The sequence below is a fragment of the Solanum dulcamara genome, chromosome 11, assembly GCF_947179165.1.
Source record: "Solanum dulcamara chromosome 11, daSolDulc1.2, whole genome shotgun sequence".
Lineage (NCBI taxonomy): Eukaryota > Viridiplantae > Streptophyta > Magnoliopsida > Solanales > Solanaceae > Solanum > Solanum dulcamara.
The window spans coordinates 9093675-9114300 of NC_077247.1; the positions used below are offsets into that span (position 1 = coordinate 9093675).

General features: G+C 38.3%; 1 protein-coding gene across 2 annotated transcripts in view; it reads right to left on the minus strand.

Moving 5' to 3' along the window:
* The window catches only part of LOC129874385 (uncharacterized), a 50131-nt gene extending 38006 nt beyond the window's left edge, over positions 1-12125 (minus strand). The window contains exons 1-3 of one of the 2 annotated variants that reach the window (XM_055949668.1): positions 11407-12122; positions 9895-10621; positions 1184-7167 (exon numbers count right to left, since the gene is read on the minus strand). In XM_055949668.1, the coding sequence (XP_055805643.1) occupies positions 1184-7167; positions 9895-10621; positions 11407-11750 (7055 nt within the window). In that variant the 5' untranslated portion in view covers positions 11751-12122. Of the gene's footprint in view, positions 1-1183; positions 7168-9894; positions 10622-11406 lie in introns of both variants that reach the window. The other variant, XM_055949669.1, reaches the window with a different exon arrangement.
* Between the last annotated feature and the right edge of the window lie 8501 nt (positions 12126-20626).

Sequence of the window (20626 nt, forward strand, 5' to 3'; positions counted from 1 at the left end):
GTCTGCACTGCCGAAAGAAGCATAGTACACTAAAGATATCACCAGACAGAAGCACAGTGCCACTGATAGCAGACACCAAAAAAGAAGCATGGTGCTGCTGGAACGATCACATGAAAGAATCACTGCTAAGGAAAACGGGAAAAGAAAATGACAATTTTTAATCAACAAAAGACATAGTCCATGTAATGGTCCCAACAGTACGCGGAAGGTGTTTAGATCTCTACTAAGATCACAAAGGACTTGATAACCATGTTAGATAAAAGGAGCAAATAAGTGAAGATTTGGTGAAATTATAACACACCTACTTGCACTGTCACAGAATACACATGTATGTTAGTTCAATATGGGATCATATCCAACTTAAGAACCTAATTCTTCTAACACTCCAATTTTAACATTTTATATATTTCAACATATACCGCTAAGACTAATTGGATGCTTATAATTTATGTAAACCTGGAAATGTCAAGCCTTTTTTAGCATGTTGATTTTTAAAAGAAAAACTGTTGTAGCAAAACCAAAAAGGACCGAGCATATACCAACAATTTTATATTAAATATAACTTCAATATTGCTACCGATCATCACTTCTTGTAAAGAAATGGATTTTGGGCCAAACTCAAACCCAAAAGCTAGCTCATGAGGGGAGAAATGCCCAAGATCATATAGGAGACCACCTATTTCATTAACCACTAATGTGGGACCTCTTCACACCCTCCCTCATGCCAGGGGCTGAACTTCCAGTGCATGAACTACATTTTAAAGAAATGGATCTTGGGTCTAACTAAACCCCAAAAGCTAACTCATGAGGAGAGGATTGTCCAAGACCATATAAGGAGACCACCCATCCCATTAACCATCGATTGGGACTTCTTCACACTTCTCATAAGAAAATGACTCCTCATTCAGCTTATATTTGTAAAATATGATCTACAACCTAGCTCGGGGAAATAAATGCTTTGCCCATAGTATTACTTCCTGCATCATTTGGTGACCCATTAGAAAAAATATACCAATCGCTTCACCTTTACATTATTTTACAATTGGTAGCATTATACTAGTGCATAACAACTTCTAATCAAACTGATTTGACTGAGTGAAAAAGGCAACTATTTGAGATCATCAAGGATTAAGTCATTCACGCATGACATAAGCTAGTTTAGTGAATGGATAAATAAACACACCTGGTTGGCTCATTCCAGGAACCATCACGAGTTAAAACAAAAGAAGCTTTGGAGATTGCCTCTTTGAAGGAGTCATCGTCTTCCATCAAATATTTGATATCTTGTAAGATGTAGGAGAGTAATCTATCTTGAGAAACAAACTCAGGCATGTGAGTGATTACATAATGTTTGATGAAGTCTGGCTTTGTAGGTTCTGCAACTTCTAAGTATTTATTCAAGATAATCCTCTCCTTATCTGATTCGATTTTCAAGAAATCATCATTCAATAGATCTTCATGTACACCATTTGGTTTTAACCATTTAGTTGACCTACTCAAAGATACCATTTTTCTGCTCTTGAATGATTCAAACATAGGAATCTCTTTGATGATAACCATCTGACTGCTATTCAGAGAATCTTCACAGAACCACTTGGACTGGAGAATGTAGCTCCTTAGTTCATGCATTTCTCCCTCCAATGCATTAGTAAAGAGCCCCTCGATCTTTTCTATATTCCCAGCGGCTGCCAACAATGCATTTAAAATACCACTTGCCGTGGGAGGCTGAACATAACGCATTAATTGGGGATGGTCTATTGGGAGGTCACGCGTCAATATCAGGCATCCAACGCGCAGCAAAAGTGATGACATATTCTCACTCCATCCACCATCTTTGATCACATAGGAATTGTCCACTAGCTGCAGGAGACGATTGTTTAGAACAGGCAAAATAGGCCACTTCGAAAACACAGAGAGATCATCACAAGACGACTTGAGATAGCTCCACAGCAGTCTCATCCATTCCAAATCAGGATGTCCTTGACAACCAGGGACCCAATTCACCTGTTTAGCTAGCTGCCAGTCTGCTGGGAGTAATTGCACAAAAAGTCTCTCAAGCAAAGGGCAAGTCAAGAAAGTAATGTTAAAATCTTCACTTCGGGCTACTTCACATAACTTGTCATAGAGAAAAGCAGAGATCCCAGAGTCTACAAGTTGGTGGGGAAGAGAATCCTTAAGAAGACCATATCCATCGCCACGAGCAATATAAATTCGATCACTCTCCCCCCTCTTCTGAAATTTTGTAAATAAACCATTGGAAAGTGGTATCAAGGATAAGCCAAAGTAAGTGGTAGATTGAACTGGAGTTCTTAAGTCAAGCAAGCAGTATTCTAGTGTTAAGATCATAGCATTTCTATCTCTAAATTCACGATTCCTCCTAATTAAAAGAGTACGGAGAAGTTGAGGTGTAAGAAAATGCACTCCTGGGCATATCTCCTTAAACTTTTCCACAAGAGCCTCAGGGATGGTTGCCAATGGCAAACCAGCATCTGATAATGCATCCACAAGTTCCCGTGCCTTATCAAAAGTGAAATCTGGAAAAATTGCTTGCTTCGTTGAGATCCATTGTCCACCTCTGGCTTTTGTATACAATACTCTAAGACCGGAATCTGAGATGAAGGTATAGAGTTTCCGCACCACTGACGCCCATGGTTCATATCCCACCTTGATTGGCCAAAAGGAAAAGAATGAATCACATGGGCCAATTTCTAAAGAAACTTTCTCAAGTAAATAACCATAAGCTGGAGCAACAACATCTTCAAGTAGGTACATATTCCACTCAGAGCGTTTCTTCCCACCCCCTGCCATGTCATTACCAAACCAAATGTCTCTTCGGTTAGATGATAACTCAAAATATGCATTGACATGCACAGGAAGCCCAGTAATCACTGGCAGTGGCAAAAAACAGAAGGCACGACCCTCAAAATTCTCTATAGAGCCAGCTGATGCCACTGGAAACTCCAGCAATTTAGGAGCAATGAGATCAGATTTATCAAAATCACCACCCAAATCGCTTTCAATATTCATTGTGTGTAAACAAGTAGCAACACATGCCCAAGGAATAGCTTTATGGTACTTATTATCAAGGTTGGCATGGTTATTCTTACCTCGAAGGAATCCTAAGCACTCACTAGTTAACCACAAATGTGCACGACCACCAGAAGTGCTCTTCTCGGACACCATAATCTTATGACACTTCCATGGCAAGTCTATATTCACAGACTTACATAATTGGTTAAGAAACTGAGCTTTATTAGTTTTGTCATGTTGCTTCCCGTACATACGACTGAAGACCTGATGGTTTGGATTACTTTCATCCTCGGGATCACCTACATATTGCTTGTCAACACAATGTAGCACTTGCATCTCACTGTTAGCACCTTCTTTGACAAAAATCGATATACTTTTTACATTCCGCAGAAAAAGCAAAGTCTCAGAGACAACCTCCGAAAAGGAATGAAATAGAGCTAGGACATCATCAGGTGTGTACCCTTCTTTCTTTATTTGGCTTCTAGAAGCAACATTTGCACTCCTAAGGGGGAAACGGAAGAGGGTACCTGGGAGAGAATGTTGCAGATCACACCCGAAATGCAGAAATGGAGAAAATTGGTCAGGGAACTGTTCTAATATTCTTCTCCCAGTGAATTTGATCCGTAGGCCAGGATGCGAAGGAGATATACCGGGTAAATTGCAGGCATGTGGGTCAAACATAACAATATTTTCTCCCGAAACAAAAGTTGGAATATCCGTGAAGTGATAAACACAATTAAACCCCAGCCCAAATCTTCCAATGGCAAATGGTTTCTCTAGTTTGGTCTCTTGACCTATACGAGAGATTGCATACAAATCTTGGGGAGTAAAAACAGAGTCGTTGAAACAGTACAGAGCAGGTCCCTGCCAATCCGTCATTTCAGGAGAGAGAACAGATGAAGTCCCATATTGAGTTTTATCCAATAAAAAGATCACCTTGGAAGCATTAGCATCCTCTGCATTTTGTACCAGCTCAAACAGAGTCCCAGGCCCATCTGCATACATTTCAAGTATATGTTTAAGCCTAGTTGTTAATGCCTCATGCTGCCCAAATGCTTCAGCAGCACCAGACAAGCTCAGGTTCATGGAATCAGAACTTTCTGCAAGCAACATCCTTCGAAGAGAGCGTACTCCAAGTTTCTCAGCGACATCATTAGAAATGTTCCCATGCACAAATCTATGGACAGTTTGACTTGCATTGAAAGCCATATTTGATGAACTACCAAATGAGGAACTAGGATCATCTGAATCAAGCAACCAGGGAGCATCATTGAACACCAAATCCGTAGCAAAAAGCAATCTACATGACACATCAGGCAGGTAGATCTTAACTGGATCTTCAGAAAACTGAACTTCAGAAAGATGTTGTGCAATTAGTATAGCAGCCCTGATTTCCTGAGTATCCAAAGGGAGGGAACCTTTTTTTATTGCCATTCGACTTAATATATTAGCATAATCATTAGGACACAAGAACTCCCGGATGCCCAGCTCCATGAATAGTTCTTTGAAAACTGCCAAATCCACCGGTATAACACGCATGTAAGGAGCCAAATGAAGAGGACCATTGAGGACAACCTCATCAGCAGTTGCGAATCCATCTCCAACCCAAATCCAGCGACAGCCCTCTAAAACAGCTTTGACAATGTCAATTTCCTCTGAAGCAAGCATGCTCATCAATATTGAATATATCCTTGGCATTGCTAAGGCCAATTCCTTCCTTAGCATCAGATCAGTAATAATTTCACTATTTTTCCCAAGCTCAAGAAGCTGTGCAGCAATTACACTTCCTGAAGGTGGAGAAGACCAACCTAATTGATTAGATAAAGCAGAAGAAGAACATTCTCCATCCAGTATGCGCATGCTTGCCGAGACAAGCCACAAGTCAGAGTATAATCTCACAAGTTTAGGAGGAGCAACCATGGACAAGACAGCAGGCCATGGTAAAGATTGATATGGAGAAGAAACAAGAACTGGGCACCAGCATAATAACCGAAGATCACTCCAGAACTTCTCTAAGTCAGATTTAACATGATGAGGTTTAAAAACATTTGTAGCTCTTAAGAACATTCTATTCATGGCTCCATGATCATCCTTGGCTGGATCAGGTAGCCACTTCAATGCATTCACTTCCAAATATGAAAGAAGCACTTTACCTCTAGAATGAGCAGTTTCTGGATCGGTATGCATCAAATTTTCCACCCTTCGAGCACTTTGTATCACTGTCTCAGTGGACACAGTTGTCCTGAGACCCAAACCTTGTAATATGTCTAAAATACCAGATTCCTGGAAAGCACCATAAGGAAAACTATCACAATCTTCCAATAAAGCATATAATTCCTCGTTTCTAGGATCATACAACACCGAAGGACTTCTCATGGAGCCATTAGACGTAGGGATAAAGCCCAAGTTTCTCAGATTTTCTTTAAAATGTGCATCCTCAACACAAAGATGAGGTAGCTCTCTCAAAATCATAATCATGATATTTTCACGAACGTCAGGGTCCAGCAAATTGACCCTATTTAAGACGTGATTCTTGTAGAAATCAGCCTTTCTCATACGTTCAATACCAAGATATCTATTTAGCACCTCTTCTTCGGTATTTGAAGAACTATTAATGAACTCAGCAGAAAGGAGAGACGCAAAACAATCTGAAGGCGGCAAGTATTTTTGAGGGCTTACTAAATCAGAGAACTGAATACTTTCAGAGTGCTCTCCACCATAAACTCGATAAACACTCAACCTTTTGCAATTGCATAAGTTGGACACATCCATACAATTGCCAATATACCACCTCGGGTCCAGAAGAAATCCACGAAGCTCATCTCTTTCTTCCACTACCAGATGTTGAAGAAAATCTTCCATTCTCTCAGCAGAAGAGACAACATCAAAGATAGACTTCAGAACACCACCACCATCAGCATCCCAGACATAATTAGATAAGTCTGGATGTTGAATATCATGACAGCGATCGAGTATCTTGCATCCTATCTTAATCAGAACATGTTGCATTTTATCAGACAAGTTTTCTGTATTCAGCAATTTTAAGTGCCTAGACGGTCTATACAAATGCCCCGAAGTTGATGGTAAGATAGGCCAATCACCAAAGAAACTTAACACTGCACAGTTGTCTCTGAGATAACACCAGAAGAGCGTAAACCATGACAAAGTTGGATGGTTAGAACAAGACCCAGGGTCCCAAAGAACTTTACTTTTATATTTCCATTCAGCAGGGAAAAATTTGGGCATTACTTGAAGGAGCTTGGGAACACTAAAAAAACTAAGGTTTGCACCAGATGCCTTTGCAACAGCCGTCAGTCGATCCAATAAATTGCAAGGGATTTTCCTGTCAATTACTCTATCAGAAAGGATATGAAGAAGTGTGTATTCCAAATCATTGCATATAAAATAAGAGATTCCATTTGTTGGTTCAGACAGCAAACCAAAGTCCCCATTTGCTAAAGGAAGTAAAGGCAAACCAAATGCATGCATGCCAACATCTGTATCAACGAGGTCCTCAAGGCAATACTCCAACAGCATTAGACTGTAAGATCTGTCTATTGCACTTGCAAACTTGCTTTCCCTAAGATAATGGCGTACTGAATCTGGTGTAACTATTTTCCATTTGATACCAGTAACACAAGTCACAAGCATATTAAATAATCCATTTGGCAAACGAACAACAGGCATGCCTAGCTGGACGAGCACATCCTCAAGCTCTTTGCTTTTTGACAACTTGATATCATGAAGAAAAGCTTCTCTTGCTGAAACCCAGTTTCCACCATTGACATTGGAATAAAAAACAGGGAAATTGATGATGTTCTGGTAGATCTGTTCAACTAAAATATTCCATGGCTCTTCAAATGAACCAGTGGGCCACAAAGAATAGTAAGTCTCAGTAGGACCAAGCATCTGTTGCACGCCCAGCAGTAATTGAGCATAACTAGGGACTACAACATCTTCTAAGAGAAGCCTATTCCAGAGCGAGCGGATTCTTCCAGATCTATCCATATCAGATCCATACCAAATGCCTCGACGATTCGAGGAAACCTCAAAGAATCCATTAACATGTGCACTTAATCCAGTTTTGACAGGTAAAGGCAAGAAACAGAAAGCCCGACCTTGCCTAAGTACATCATCCTGAAAAATGAAAAATAAACAATGACAGAGATATCAGATGAGTAAGCACCGAAACTAACTAATAGAGAAGCGCTCCTTGCAATTAAATAATTCTTGATGGGAGAAGGAGGGGAGGGGAGGACAGAAAGGCAGCACAGAAGTCCACAGTCCCCCTAAATTCTGATGCCAACACATGAATTTCAAGTGATGCGTGGTATAGTTAATTATTTCAAGTGATACTGAACAAGTATACTGGAGTCGTAAAATCTGGTTATATAAAAGAAGCCAACAAGTCAAAAAAAAATCCTAACATACACAGCATATTCCTAACATACTTATATGTATAAGTTGGTTCATCAACATGATTCCCTTCCCCAATCAATTAGATGGGATAACTTTCTGCTGTTCTACCTCAAAAACTGAGAAGATGACACATATTGAACACCAACAAGGACTAAACCCATACCAACAAGAACTGATGCCTAGGTACTTTTGTAGCACCAACAATTTAGGTTACAAGCCCAATGTTAAGCACACAGAGACAATCAGTGGTGTCAAGAACCCACAGGATACCATACATGAGCAATTTCAAATATATGACACGCCAATTATAGGCGCCTGAAGCACATCTCACAAAAATGTATTACCGAAAAGAAAAGAAGGAGCGCGGGGGTTGGGGCGTATTAGAGAAATAGGAGAGATTTATTGGGAGACGGCCTATTGTGTTGTCCAACCACAAGAGTAACAAAGGTCTGGTCTGAGTACTGGCAGAGGTAAGAAGAAATTTTACTAAGTACTTCCCTTTTTTTTGATAAAGTACTAAGAACTTCCTCTACTACATTTTCAATGAGACGTTACTTTTAACATTGTCCCAAACTGTTATGTGCCTCTATTTCATTTTACATGGCACACTGCCCTTTTTAACATATCCCAAACTGTTCCAACCACTTCATGAAATAACATAAATAACATTGTGAACACCATTCAAAACTTCCAATGTGACTTGACTTGAATTTAGTATATCGTAATGATACAGGAATCTAAAACATGGTGAACAATTTGATGTGGATTTTGAATGAGAAAATTGGATCACGGAGGGCGTGTAACCTCCTCTAAATGCTATGATTTTTACGTACACGAGATGTGCTAATGGGGTGATTTTTTGTTTCATTGTTTTGATAAAAGTAAATGTGTTTCATTCATAAACATGGACAAACTGACCGTATATACAAGGGGTGTACCAACAACTAAGAATTTACAAGATATGATTCTCCAGTCACTCCGTCCAATCATCTTTACAACAAGGAACTTTCTGTTTACACCAAAAGAAAACTAAGGGAGCACCACAACTGAGAGAAAATCGACTCTACACCTTCAAAAACACTCTTATTTCTCTCTCTCCAAACTACCTACATTAAAGCAAGTGTAACCACACTCCAAGCCCTTCGTCTTGTTCTCCTTCTCCTGCTCTTCCAATTTAACATCAAATCTTCCACAGATTTTGGTATTGCCCATAAAGTGTCAAACCACCTAAACATATCCTACCATAATCTCATGGTTGTCCCCCAATACAGTAAAAGATGATCCATGTCATCGCCCGTCTCTTTACACATGTAACACAAACTGACGCAAATAACCTTCCACTTTCTAAGATTTCTTGCTGTCAAAATTACCCCTGTAGTAGCTAGCCAAGTGAAAAAGCACACCTTCCTCGGCACCCTTCGAATCCATATTGCATAACATGGAAAATTTAACTCATCCCTAACCAAAAGCTTCTCATAAAAGGACTTCACATAGAACACTCCATTATTTTTTGAGAAAGCTCCATTATTTCCCACACCCCAACACCAAACATTGGGATTATCAACCAGATAGACTTGCCTATGAAGTAAGGCTAACAATCTTTGAAACTCAGTTACTTCCCAATCTTGAAATTCCCTTCTCAAGCTCAATTCCACAAGATCTCTCCACCTTGTGTCCCCCTAATTTGTTGGCTTGGCAAGTCTCTTTGACAAAGACAATCTAAACAAACTATGGAATTCATCTTCCAATAAAACGTCCCCACACCAATTATGTCCCCAAAAATAAACTCTCCTCCCATCTCCGACCTTGAATGAGATATATTCCCAAAAATAGTCCCATCCCTTCATGATTTTTCTCCACAATCCACATCCAAAAGGCAAGGTGATATCTCTAGTTCTCCAGCCCCCTTTCGTAATCCCATATTTATCCGCTATCACCCCCCCCCACACACACACACACACAAAGCATGTACCTCCACCCTGAACCTCATAATCCCATATAAAGATTGTTTTCAATAGCGGCTCAAGTGTAACATATCAAAACAAGTATGGGAAGGAAATACAAAAGTATAGAAGTGGGGAAGGGAACAGTAATAACAACAGATGATACGGTAACCGAATCAAAGGAAACAACATACAACAATAACAAATGAAAAAGACTATAACAATAACAAGCATGAAGAACAACACGAAAATACAATAATCACGGCTAAAGGAACAACAAATAGAAATAGAAATAGGAATCTAAGAGTACGAAAATACAAGACTATAATCGACTATCTACTCTTCTTCTATCCTACTCCTAGACCTCCACACCCTCCTATCATGGTCACACACTTCAACAAATATTAAAATTCCTCCTTATCTGTAAAGCGTGACTCCACCTGTTTACTTGATTGATTTAGTTGTAACCGGTAAAATAACTAGAAGGGAGAAACTACATTACCTTGGATGAATTATCTGATATGCAAGCAGCAACCGATGCCCAAGGCAGAAGGTGAATATCAAAGTTCTTTGATGCTTTCGCCGCAAAAGCACCTATCCTGCTAGACGGTGAAGACAATCTTTGTACTATATAAAACCTATCAGTTCTCTTTTGAGGATGACTCCCATTAACTGCCTCGCTCAAGAATTCCAATGAAAAGGTATCCACGAAGGAATCATTTGAATCAGTCAATTTTGATAGTCTCAAAAGTGCCTGACGATGCCAAATGGTATCACTGTTGTCTGAGTTCACGGAGCAGGAATATGTCTTCCGTGGCTCAGCCAAACCAACATCCCATTCGTATATCTCTATTGATAATACACTTTTAAGAAAGAGCAGTGAGAAAACTCCTTCCTCATAAAGCTGTCCTAACATTGACGAGATATCATCCTCCAAGTAGCCTTGCTTGGAGAGCTCACTTCTAGCAGCCTGATCTGCATTCCTCAAAGGGAAACGGAATAAAGTTCCATGGAGAGGGCTTCTCATGTCACAACCAAAAGCACAATATGGAGAGAACTGATCTTTGTACAGTGAGATGGCTGAAGAACTAACATACTCTATCCGTTTTCCAGGATTTGATGCTGAGACATTTGGAAGGTAAACACCTTGAGGATCAAACAGTACAACATACTTTCCACTTACAAAGGACGGCAAATCGGTTAGATGATACACCGAGTTGAAGCCAACCCTGAAAGAAAACACACCAATTCAAAGAGATAAGGTGATTGCATTTGCCAGAAACTTAACAAGATTGAGGGGAAAAACAGTATAACTTCCCCTCAACCTTTCAGTTATTTCCCTTTTTAAGCAAAAGGTACAAAATTTTCGGAGTTTTAAATTTAGTACCAAGTTCCATCGTGAATTAATATGTTAGAAATTTACACAAAAGAATGGGAAAGACTCTTCTTCAGAATTACTAATTACTATTGAAGAAATCTTCAATTAAGAAAAAGAAAAAAAAACAGCAATATTAGGTATCAAAAGGTTCTTTTGAAGAAAAATAAACACTTTCTATACTATAGCAGTTGATATGTCCGCACCTTCTTCAGAGAATTATAACTTACATTTCCTAGATTGGGATGTAACTAGTACTTAAAATTTTGACTGTAATAGCTTCCTTCTGACAAAGGTTCCTAATAATTTTAATTGTTCTCCACTTCCTTGATGTGACCTCAGAAAATTTGAACTCACCAGTAAACACAACAAAATGACAAAATTTTACAAAATCAGCCTAGTACCAGTCCAAACAGTAAAACCGGTAATCTCTGTCAAGCTCTCATAATCTCAAGTAGAATTTTGCAATTTTATTATCAAAATACTTGAGATAACACTTTTGCACCAAAATTTGATAAAGTGGCATTTACTCAAGTATACACATTTCGCCTCCAGTTGCCAAAATCCCAAAGGTCATTGCCAGTTCACATTAAAACCAACTAGTGAGCACGTATTGAATATATGAAATGATGAAATTACCCAAAGCGACCGGTTTTCCAGGCCTGGCCATGCTTGCCACTGCCACCAATCCTAGAAATACTAACAAAATCCTCTTCAGAGAAAACGGCATCGTTGTAAGCCAAAAGCGCAGGGCCTTGCCACTGTGCGAGCTTATCGGAAAGCAATGACTCGGTCCCGTGATTCCGGCGGTCAAGGCAGAGGCGAACTTTGGTAGCTCCGGCATCGTCGGCGTTCTGAATGAGCTCCTTAAGCACCGTAGTTCCCTCCGGATAATTCAACAAAACTTCTCGGATTCTCCGAGTTAGATCTACTTTCTGACCGAAATCTTCGAGGAGGATTGACTCCTGCAACGTAGAATCCATTTCCCAGCGATAATTATTAGGGATCAAGTTGGCTGCAGCCGCAATTTGTGAGTCAAGTCATTACAAACAAGTAGATTTGATGTGCGAACCAACAATGACCGACCGAAGAACAGGAAGAATATATACTATGGAGAAGGGCTAACCACCTTGTTGCCAGACAGGTCAACATTTTGGCTCAAAATATCCTTATTTATAACCATTCATGCTCAAAAGCGATGGTATCAATAAAATTCTAAACAAGCCTCTACTACCACAGAGCCTTATCTCACCCGAAACATCTCAAAGTAAAGTCGTGAAAGAAAGGCATAAAGAACTCATAATGGTTGCACCTCTAAGAATAAGGACTCACCATAGCAAGTAATGTCCATGGAAACTTATACTAGCTCCCACTACTCACAAGAGTAGTGAGAGCGTGTGACCTATATTATAAAATAATATAGGCAAAGGAGTATGTCTACTATAGAGATTATGCAATGCATAGTGTAAATCATAATAATGCAATGACCAAGCTAAACATATGAAAAACCTTTAAAAGCATCATTTGAAACATAAGACATGGTCAATGCAAAATTCATAAGGAATTCATAAAGTAATCATAGCATAATGTGGGTCATAAAACTTTGTGAGAGATATCGTTACCCGACATAAACCATTAGGGTTATATTATGGAGTTTAGTGTCTTCCCTACACCGAAAAAAGGTTGTCACACTTGCCAAGGTAAGGACTATTTACATGAACTCTAGCCACTAGCTTAAGCTTAGACTATCCATTTAGGACATCCTACGGTGGCACATAGTTATGGGATCTAGGTGATTGCTCCTAGTACACTTGGTGCTAAGTAAACTCTCAACAAAAATATCAATCATAATCATAGCATAATCATGGAAAATAGCAATAAGCTCATAAGACCAAATTCGCCATAGATGCTTGAAAATCATAAGAATAGCTCCTCAAACCATATATGAACCTCGGCCCAATCAAGTCATAAGAGATAATTAAAAGCATCTAGATCATGATAAGCGTTTCATATAAAATCACACTTAACTTAAAATGGCTAAATCATGGAAAACCTTCATGATTACTTCCTTTTTCGAAGCAAACCATAGTTTCCTAAAATATTATCGATATTTTGTCTAAAAGCATCTTTGAGATCGTAGTTCACAAATTCATGATGCATGAAAAATCTCAAATCATAGTTCATAGTCATAAAATAGGCATAATGCATGGGTTCATGTAAAGCTTCTTGAAATCATGTAATTAACATCAATTCATACATAATAAGATCATTGAAATTGAATAAAAGCACAATCGAATAGACCTAATGCAAAATCATCAAATATCTAGGGTTTAAGAAGACATCATAAGGTAAAAGTAGAGATTTTTTGGGACTCCATGGATGGAAGAAGATCCATGGATGAAATTCCCACATACCTTACTGAAATCAGGCCTAAAAACTTAAGAGAAGACTTGACTTCTTGAAACCCTAGATTAGCTTGAGGAAGAAGACTTGAGAGAGTACATTTGAGTACCTTAGGAAAATTTGAGAGATTGAGAGGGAATGGGGAAACTTTGAAGGGTTTGAGTAGATGTAAGTCGCCTAAAATAGTCCAAAACGACATGGTTTAAGGAATAAAGTAGTGGAAAATGACCAAAATATCCCTAACATAAAAACTATTGAAGTGTCTTACGGACGAAACCTATGGATCGTAGGTCCATACATTAGTCATCCAAGAGGTCCGTACTGGAATTGGCCCTACGACCCTACAACCCTGGTCTACAGGTTGTCGATGACCCTACGAGTCGTCAACCCTCTTCACCTATACAATTCCAAAAATCAACTTCTCTGAATCTCACCCTATGAGCCATCCTATGACCCGTTGAACTTCCTACGGTCCGTAGGACCTCTCGTGGAAGATAACCTTGGCTACTAGAATTTTCCATTTCTCAGGAGTCTTCCTACGAACACCATCTATGGGTAGTAGGACCTCCTCAATCCCTGAGTTTCCAAATTTCCCTAAGTCTCAAGACCCATCTACGAATGCCTCCTACGGTCCGTAAGTCTTTGCATGGGTCGTAGGTGGGCTCCTACAACCCTGTACTAGTGAATACTTGCAACTTTCTTTTCTATTCCAACTTTCCAATTTCTAGGATATTACAATATCACCCCTTTGAAAATATTCATCCTCAAATGGGACTCAAGCTAGCATGAACAGAGTAGAAAAAGAGATCTAACAACCCAATATGAATGCACAATACATCAAACCATAAAATAAAGGAGTAATCAACCCCAAGCTAAAACATGACTTTAAAAATCGATTTCATGAACATGCATGCATATGGAAACATGAGAATAACTGAGATGGATTAATTTGAAAGAGTAAACATGAGGAACTAATACCTCAAGCTAAACTGAAGAGGAGGGGAAGAGATGAGGATAATGGGACATCATATCAGCTTCGGCCTCTCAAGTAGAACCCTTAACTAGTTGATTCCTCCGAAGAAATTTTACGAAAGTAACTTCTTTATTCCTTAACTTCCGTACTTAACGATCAAGGATCTCAATTGGAATCTATTTATAAGATAGACTTTCTTTCACACTAATATTCTCCAATGGTACAATAGAAGTAAGATCACCAATAAACTTCTTCAACAAAGAGACATGAAATACCGGATACACCAATATCAATTCCGAAGGCAATTTCAACTCATAAGCCACCTTACCAAAATGCCTTAAGATCTGATATAGACCTACATAATGGGGACTAAGCTTCCCCTTCTTACCAAAATGCATCACATCCTTCATAGGTGAGATTTTCAAGTAAACATAGTCATTAACTTCAAACTCAAGCTATATTCTCCTCACATCTGAATAGGATTTATGCAGGCTATGGGTAGTCTTCAACCTTTCTTTAATGATTTGAACTTTCTCCATAACTTTACCAAAACGACCTCGCCAACCTCAAATTACCCAATAGGTAATCTATACCCCCTACCCTAAAGAGCCTCAAATGGAGCAATCTGAATACTCGAATGGTATTTATTATTATAGCAAACTCAACTAATAACAAATAGTCATCCCCAATACCCTTGAAGTCAATCACACAAGCTCTCAACATATCCTTTAAAGTCTGAGTAGTCCGCTCGGCTTGACCATCGATCTGAGGTGAAAAGTTATATTAGGCTTAACATGAGTACCAAGACCCTTTTCAAATGATCTCCAAAACTGAGAAGTAAGTTGAGTACCTTGGTCTGATATGATAGACAATGTAATACCATGAAGATTAACTAACTCTCAAATGTAGAGCCTAGCATAATCCTCGACCTAATAAAAAGTCTTAACGTGAAGAAAATATGCTCACTTAGTCATTCGGTCTACAATAATCCAAATTGATTCATATTGCCTATGAGTACGAAGAAAACCCGTGATGAAATTCATATTCAAATCTTCCCACTTTCAAGTAGGAATCTCAATGTCTTGAACTAAACCTCTTGATTTTTAATGCGCATCCATCACTTGTCAACAATTAGGACACTTAGCCACAACTTTGTAATATCCCTTTTCATGTCATTCTACCAATAAACTTTCCTCAAATCACGATACATCTTAGTGGACCCCGGGTGAATAGAATATCGAATATATGAGCTTCTGATAAAATCTATTGTCTCAAACCATCAATATCGAGAATATATAATCGACCTTGATAACGAAACACACCATCTCCCTCTCGGGAGAAAGCCTCAATGGCTTTTTTGGAAACCACTTTCTTTAACTCTACCAAAATTGGATCATTATCTTGCTTTGCCTTCACATTTGAAATAAGGGACGATTCTGAGCCATTTTGAACAACTACACCACCATCTCCCAAATTAACCAAATGAACACCCAAACAGGCTAGTCTATGAATGTCTCGAACTAACTCCTTTTTTTCATCCTCAATATGGGCAACACTACTCATGAACAATCTACTAAGATCATCGGCAACCACATTTGCCTTACCCAGATGGTAAAGAACACTCATGTCAATAATGTTTCAACAACTCAAGCCCTCTCATTTGTCAAAGGTTCAAATGTTTTTGCTTAAACACATTATGCAGACTATTACGATTGGTGAACACATCCACATGAACACCATAGAGTAGTGCCTTCAAATATTCAAAGCAAATACCACCTCTACTAACTTTAAGTTATGAGTCGGGTAATTTTTCTCATGTACCTTCACTTTCCTAGAAGCATAGGCTATGACCTTATCATTCTATATCAACAAACAATCAAGACCAACCCTTGAGGCATCACAATATACAAAAAACCCATTGGATCCTTTCAATAAAGTCAACACTGGGCCACAAAAAGGTCAAAGGAAAAGCAATAGACGAAAATCCTTTTTCAAAATATCTATAATAACCATCTAAGCCCAAGAAACTCCAAATATCTTAGGGAGAAAAAAGTCTAGTCTAACTCACCAAAAGTGGTAGGCTTCAACGATCATACTTAGCCACGGGGAGGAGATTGTGGAGCAACACTAGTTCTTACATGGTGATATCATATAGGTAAAGTATGAGTTAGTACTTTGAATGTACTAAATATGTGAGCATGCTGTGGAATAAAGAACATTAAGACATTTATAAGCAATATGCATAAGTGAATGCATGCATGAAAAACATCATTTGAAACGTTAAAATATTCATTTTGTGGGAAGATGACCGTAAGCTACATTTAAGACCATGCGAGATATTACACAGAATCCAACATAACCCCATACGTTGGCACGGAGAGACTACTTTCCAGGTAGAATTCCGTCAACTTTAAATATTTCTTTAACTTTAACTTTAATGGCTAATCATGGATTTACTAGCCTAAATAGTAGACAAGGGCCCACATGTTAGCTCATATTTAATGTAACATGAGACTTTACTTAAGGACCCCTTAGGTCGAGTCCCCATCTACGTGCTACATTTGGTGCTAGGTCAATCCTACGGAATACATTTAGACATCATAATAACATAAGCATTATATAACTTTACATCAAATCATCATTCTGTGGAATAAATCATTAAAATATTTTATTTAATTTAATGCGAGAATTGTCCTTTCACATTAAAACCTTACTTTGGCTAAGAAACCCTTTCATCATTCAATTATTTCATCATAAGACTCCTTTATCAAATATATTTACTTCATAACTTTCATTTGGAGTCAAAAGCTTTCATGTCAACTTTACTTTAACATAAGGAAACTAGGTGGGTTCATCTCATAAAACCTTCATATGTATTTAAAGAGTACTTGTATGCATGAAAGTGATGGAAAAACATCAAAATACACATCTTAAAAACAACTCACCATATATGCCTTAAAACCTTTTTACAAACCTTCATATAGACATTTTAGCAAATCATTCATTTTATGAAATTGAAAGTCAATATACATCAATATATGCAAGTAAACTTAAAATACATCATAATCTATTCACTTAGAGTCATTATGTAAAAGCCCATAATATTTCATCATTTAGAATTGAAATGCTAGCTTGGGGAAAAACATTTGGGCTCCATGGGTGAAAGAACCCATGAATGTAAACCTACATACCTTGAGGAGACAACTCTTTAATGCAAAATTTGAAAAGAAATGGAAGCTTGACCTTCTTGGAGTTAAACCCTAGCTTTCTTTGAAATGGAGGAAGTCTTGAGAGCACTTGCAAGGTTAGGGTTTTTGTTCTTAGAATGTGAGTGAGAGTGAATGAGTGTAGGATGACTTAGAGTCTTTTAGATAGGTGAAATCTGCCTTCAAAATGACCTTATTTTGGTTTAAAACATAGGAAAAGACCGAAATGCCCCCTTTAAAAAGCTTGCCGAAAGGACTTCACGGGGACCCTTTACGGTCCGTGGTGAGGTCCCATGGTGAGGGACTTAGAAAAATAGTTTGGAATGACCTGCAGGGTAGTCCTTGAACTTTTTCCATGGAGCACCTTCATGGTTCATGAACGACATTACGTGCCATGAAAGGTGGCCATGGTGTATGCCCTGCAAGTGGACTTGCAGGGTGTCCCTTATGAGGACACACCTCGATTCGGAAGGCTTTTACAATTCATAGTGGTTTTTCCGTGGATCCTGCCTTGGAAAAATTCTTGAGGCTCTTGGGGAGGCCTAACCATGGAGGGCTTCACGGCCCATGGTGTTAACCACAGTCCATAGTCCTCATTCGCGGTTCCTTTCCTGGATGTGATGAGTCTCTGAATATCCACCACGGTTGCTCATAACGGTCCATGGTGCTTACCACTATCTGTGATGGCTTCTGTGGTTAGCTCCTGGTTCCAATTTTCTGCATTTTCTAAGAATTTTTCCTTAGTTCCTTAGTTTAGGACCTTTCACATTTTCGGGTTTTTACACAACCAAAACTCACACTTGCTAAACTTAGCAAATAATTGACGATCCTTGAGAACTTGCAAGACAATCCTTAAATGATCGGCATGCTCGTTGTTACTCTAAAAATAGACCAAAATATCATCAATGAATACAATGAAGAACATATCCAAATATTGCTTGAACATCTTGTTCATTAAATCCATAAAAGCTACAGGAGCTTTTTTTAGTCCAAAAGACATATCCTAAAATTCAAAGTGACCATACCGAATTCTAAAAGCCGTCATTGGAATGTCATATTTTCTCACTCTAGGCTGATGACAACTCGATCGAAGATCAATCTTTGATAAATATCTAACACCTTGGGGTTGATAAACAAGTCATCAATCCTTGGTATGGGATACTTATTCTTGATGGTGATCTTATTCAACTGTTGATAATCAATGCACATACAGAGGGAACAATCTTTTTTTTGAATAAAGAGAACTGGAGCACCCCATGGAGAGATATATGGTCCTTTAACTGATCCTTCAACTCCTCAAGTTCCAATAGATCCATTCTATAAGGAGAAATAAAGATAGGTTGGGTTTCTGGAAGATGGTCTATGTCAAAGTCTAAAAACTCATTCACAACAAGAACTGACTCAAAAGTAGGGGATTCAGAATTTATATCCCTAACGCATACTAGATGATAAAAACAACCTTTTAAAATTATTTTCTGAGCTTTAAGGCATGAGATAAGCTGGCCCTTAAATACAAAATTACTACCCTTCCACTCTAGGAATGTCTCATTGGGAAACTGAAACTTAAATACTTAGGTTCTACAATCAATAGAAGAATAACAAGCATGGAGCCAATCCATACCATGAATAACATCCAAATCAATCACATCAAGCTCTACATGATCAACTAAGGTAATTTAATGAAAAGCTTACAACAGAGAATTTTTATAGACCCATTTAGCTAAAACAGAATCACCAACAGGAGTATAGACTAAGAAGGGCTCTAATAGGATTTTGAAACTGACATTGAATTTCATTGATAGATAAGGAGTCATAAAAGAAATGTTTGCTCCCAGATCTAACAAAGCATAAACATCAAACAAAAAGACTCATAACATATCAGTGACCACATCGAGAGAATCCTCCTGATCCTATCAAATTTGAAGAGCATAGAACCTCGTCTAATGTTGAACACCACCAAACTTGATGAAGCATCTGTAATTCCCCGAAGGTTAGGAAGTTGAGATGGGAGAGAAAATTCAGAGAAAGGCTGTAGCTCTTGGCGTCTACAAGGTCCTTCATAGACCGTATAGTATTCCACGACTTGTGGAGTCACTCGTGAAAGGACTATAGGAAATGGAAAATTAGGGGTAAGTGTTTACAGACCATTGTACGATCCATATTAAGTTTCACAGACTATAGAAAGGTTTGTATAAGGAAGGCTTCAAAGAAAAATTGAAAGTTGTGGTTCACGGGAACTTATACGGCCCTGTAAGGATGTACACGGCCCGTAGACCTCCCGTATGAGTCAACCTTAAGAAGCGAATATCACCCTCACTTCCACGACCACTTGTACGGTCTGTGTTGCTTTATATGGACCGTATAAGCATTTGTCAAGAGGACCATGATAGTTATTTTCCCAGGGTATTTTGGACATTTCCCATGCTTTTAATATTAAAGTTATGACATTTTAGGTTATTTTCTAAAGCCTATAACTACCCAAACCCATCAAATCCCCCTCATTCCCTCTCAAACTCTCCTACTAAAAAAGCTTCATCAATTGGTGCTAATTGCATGATTATAAAAAGTTTTACATGAACCCATATATTATGCCTATTTTATGACTATGAATCATTATTTGAGGATTTACAAGAAGCATGAATTTATGAATTTTTATTTCAAGGATGTTTTTAGATAAAATATCATATGACTTTGTGGAACTAAGGTTTGCTTCGAAAGGGAAGTAATTTTATCATGAAGGTTTTCCATGATCTAGCCACTTTACGTTAAAATGTGATTTTATATGAAAAGCTTATCATGATCTCGATGCTTTTAATTAAATATCTCTAATGGATTTATTGGGTCGAAGTTCATGATATAGTTTAAGGAGCTATTCTTATGATTTTCAAAGTATCTATGTTGAATTTGGTCTTATATGCTTATTACCATTTTTCATGATTATGCTATGATTATGATTGATATTCTTGTTGAAAAAGTTTTCTTAGCACCGAGTGGACTAGGAGCAATCGCCTAGATCTCATAACTACATGCCACCCCTGGATGTCCTAATTGGATAGTCTAAGCTTAAGCTAGTGGATCCACATCTAACTTATGTAAATGATCCTTCTATTGGCAAGTGGGATAACCTCTTTTCAGTGTGGGAAAGATACTGGACTCCATGATATAGCTCTCATGTTTTATGTCAGCTAACAATATCTCTCACAAAGTTTTATGACTTCTTTATGCTATGTTTGATTATGAATTTCTTACAAGTTTTGCATTCACCATGTCTTATGAT